Below are 2713 nucleotides of genomic sequence, written 5' to 3' on the forward strand. Positions count from 1 at the left end.
ACAGGATTCCGATCCCAATTGAATTCATGGGCCTGGAACCTTCCTCCATCATCCCACTGTTCAAAAACATTATAGTGATAGATAAATATTATCTATAGTCACAACTACTATTATCATCATCATCAATGTTCTAATAATTATTGTGAAAATTTTGGAGATTCTATTTCTTTTGGAATTTTTTTTAGAATGGTAACTCCAACACCTCAGTGCATCTTTTTACCCCTGGTTTGTCATGTCCCTTTTAGCCAAGATCTTGTCTTTTTGTTGAAGGAGGGAGGCATACTGTTCTTTGCCTAGCTGCTTCTCTGGTCCAAAGCATTGACATACAAGTCCTGAATTATGAGCAGTTTTTCCCTATGAATTTCAGTGCTTCCTTGACTTCCTTATTTCTCAGACTGTAGATCACAGGGTTTAACATGGGTATGATGATGCCATAAAATATGGAGGCCACTTTGTCATTTTCCTCAGATTCACTGGAAGAAGGATGCAAATACATGTAAGACAGAGTCCCATAGAAAATTGTCACGGCTGTCAGATGGGAAGCACAGGTGGAGAAGGCTTTGTGCCTACCTGAAGCAGAGTGCATTTTCAAGATGGCAGCCAGGATATACGTATAGGAACAGAACACAATCAGTAAAGTGCTTGTTAGGTTGAAGCCTATGTTGACCATTAACAACATAACATTCAAGTCGATATTGGAGCAGGAAAGGGCCAGGACTGGGGGAGCATCACAAAAAAAGTGATTGATTGTATTGGAATCACAGAAAGATTGCAAAGAAAGCAAGGACACATTTACAGTGGCAGTGAAGGACCCCATGAAATAAGATATGGAGACCAGGTGGATACATACCCTTCGAGACATGACCACCGGATAACGCAATGGGTAACAGATGGCCACATAGCGATCTATGGCCATGGCTGCAAGAAGATAAACTTCAGTAGTGGCAAATAGACCATAAATATGTAATTGTAGCAGGCATCCTGAGAATGAGATAGACTTGTGAGACACAAGGAAATTTAGTAACATCTTGGGAGTGATAGCAGAGGTGTAACACAGGTCAACAAAGGACAAGTGTTGGAGGAAAAAATACATGGGGGTGTGAAGGCGGGAGTCAAGGTTGATGAGGATGATCATGCCAACATTGCCCACTAGAGATGTGACATAGATGATGAGGAATCCAAGAAAGAGGGCGTACTGTACCTCTTGCTCAACAAAAAATCCCAGGAGAATGAATTCAGTCACCATAGTGCTGTTGGCTTGTGTCATGGCTATCTCATCATCTGCAGATGAAGGGGAGAGAGAGGGAACAACCGAGATGAGATTACTTCTACTTAGATTTAAGAATAGAATGCCCTTTAATTTTATATTGATGTTTCCTATATTTCTAAAGTCTAATTTTTGATGCCATATATATGCATATGTACCTTCATTTTCAAATATATTTATCCTTCCTTTCCCTATCCAATGAACCATCCTTTACAACTGTTAGATAAAAAAGGAGAAAAAGTGGCTGGACAAAAGACTTCTCAACATATCAACTGTGCCTGATAATACAAGATTTTTTTCTTTTATCAATTTGATTTAAGTTTACCTACTAAAAATGAGGCCCTTAGGTCTTTTGTAGTAGTAGCTAGAATTCAGGATGAATAGTTCCCTGATTTCAGATCTTGTCTCAAAGTCTTATTACCTGAATAAGAGGAAAATTATTTAAACTCAGAGACTGCTTCCTGTAACTGTGAAATGGGAATAATAATGCCTTATAGAGGTGGGTTATTAAGAATACATTCTGTAAACCATAAAGGATATAAATTTGAGAACTTTTTCTTCTAAAAATAATTTGTACCAAATTTGGACTAGCTGCCATAGAAATTGCAAACATTGTGAAAACAGTGTTTACCTGAACTGTGATCCATTGACAAGAACAGATTTGTTATGGGTTTGGTTAGCTGAGAAATTTGGAATAAGAAAATTTTTCACCAAACTTTTATCTTTCAATAAAATTGAATTCTTTTCATCTCCAGGGACTGGTACGGTGCCTTGGTTATAGGAAATTCTTGAGAAATATTTGTTGATTGAACAAATGAATAACTATATTTGAAAAAGTAAATTATAGTAAAGGTAAGAGTAAAACAAAGAGGTAGAAACAATTATATGTTACAGTCAATATTCTTTAATCAAATCACCACTTGTTTCATCACTTTTTAAATTCTATGATAAAATATTGCTAAAATAAGAAAAAATATTGATCTTTAACATTATGGCTTAGAGGGATAGGCTTTTTTGGAATTTGTTCATGATTTCAGTATGCTTCAGGACTTTTGGAGAGCAAGATGTCAAAAGTCCTAGGACCATGAGGATAGTGCTTTGCTCATATCAGATGCTTAGCAAATCTTTACCACTGTTCTCTGATAGGTAGAACTCCCCCTACTCTTTGAATATTTACTAATTGATAAGCACAAAGCATTTCTTTATTATAGATTAATCATTTTCATAAGTTTTTGCAATCTTTTTATGATTTAGGTAGTGAGATACTCTACCTTCTCTGGAAGGTTATTAGAATCCTGAACCACTGAAAAACTGAATTTGTATGGGGAGACCACAACCTGTTATTTAAAGAGAATGATAAAATAACTTCTTCCCATACAAACTTAAGGAATTATAAAGGAGGCTGTATTGGACAGTGGAATAAGGCATTCATGTGGAACCAGGAAA

General features: G+C 36.3%; 1 protein-coding gene across 1 annotated transcript; it reads right to left on the reverse strand.

Moving 5' to 3' along the window:
* Nucleotides 1-337: 337 nt before the first annotated feature.
* LOC141516765 (olfactory receptor 5AK2-like) lies at nt 338-1267 on the reverse strand. Its single transcript, XM_074227747.1, has one exon. The coding sequence runs from the start codon at nt 1265-1267 to the stop codon at nt 338-340; it is 930 nt and encodes a 309-aa protein (XP_074083848.1).
* Between the last annotated feature and the right edge of the window lie 1446 nt (nt 1268-2713).

Source organism: Macrotis lagotis, chromosome 3 (genome assembly GCF_037893015.1).
Source record: "Macrotis lagotis isolate mMagLag1 chromosome 3, bilby.v1.9.chrom.fasta, whole genome shotgun sequence".
NCBI classification, from domain to species: Eukaryota; Metazoa; Chordata; class Mammalia; order Peramelemorphia; family Peramelidae; genus Macrotis; species Macrotis lagotis.

Excerpts from the sequence above, each read along its gene's own strand:
- LOC141516765 (XM_074227747.1), bottom strand. The coding sequence starts at position 1,267 with ATGACACAAGCCAACAGCACTATGGTGACTGAATTCATTCTCCTGGGA.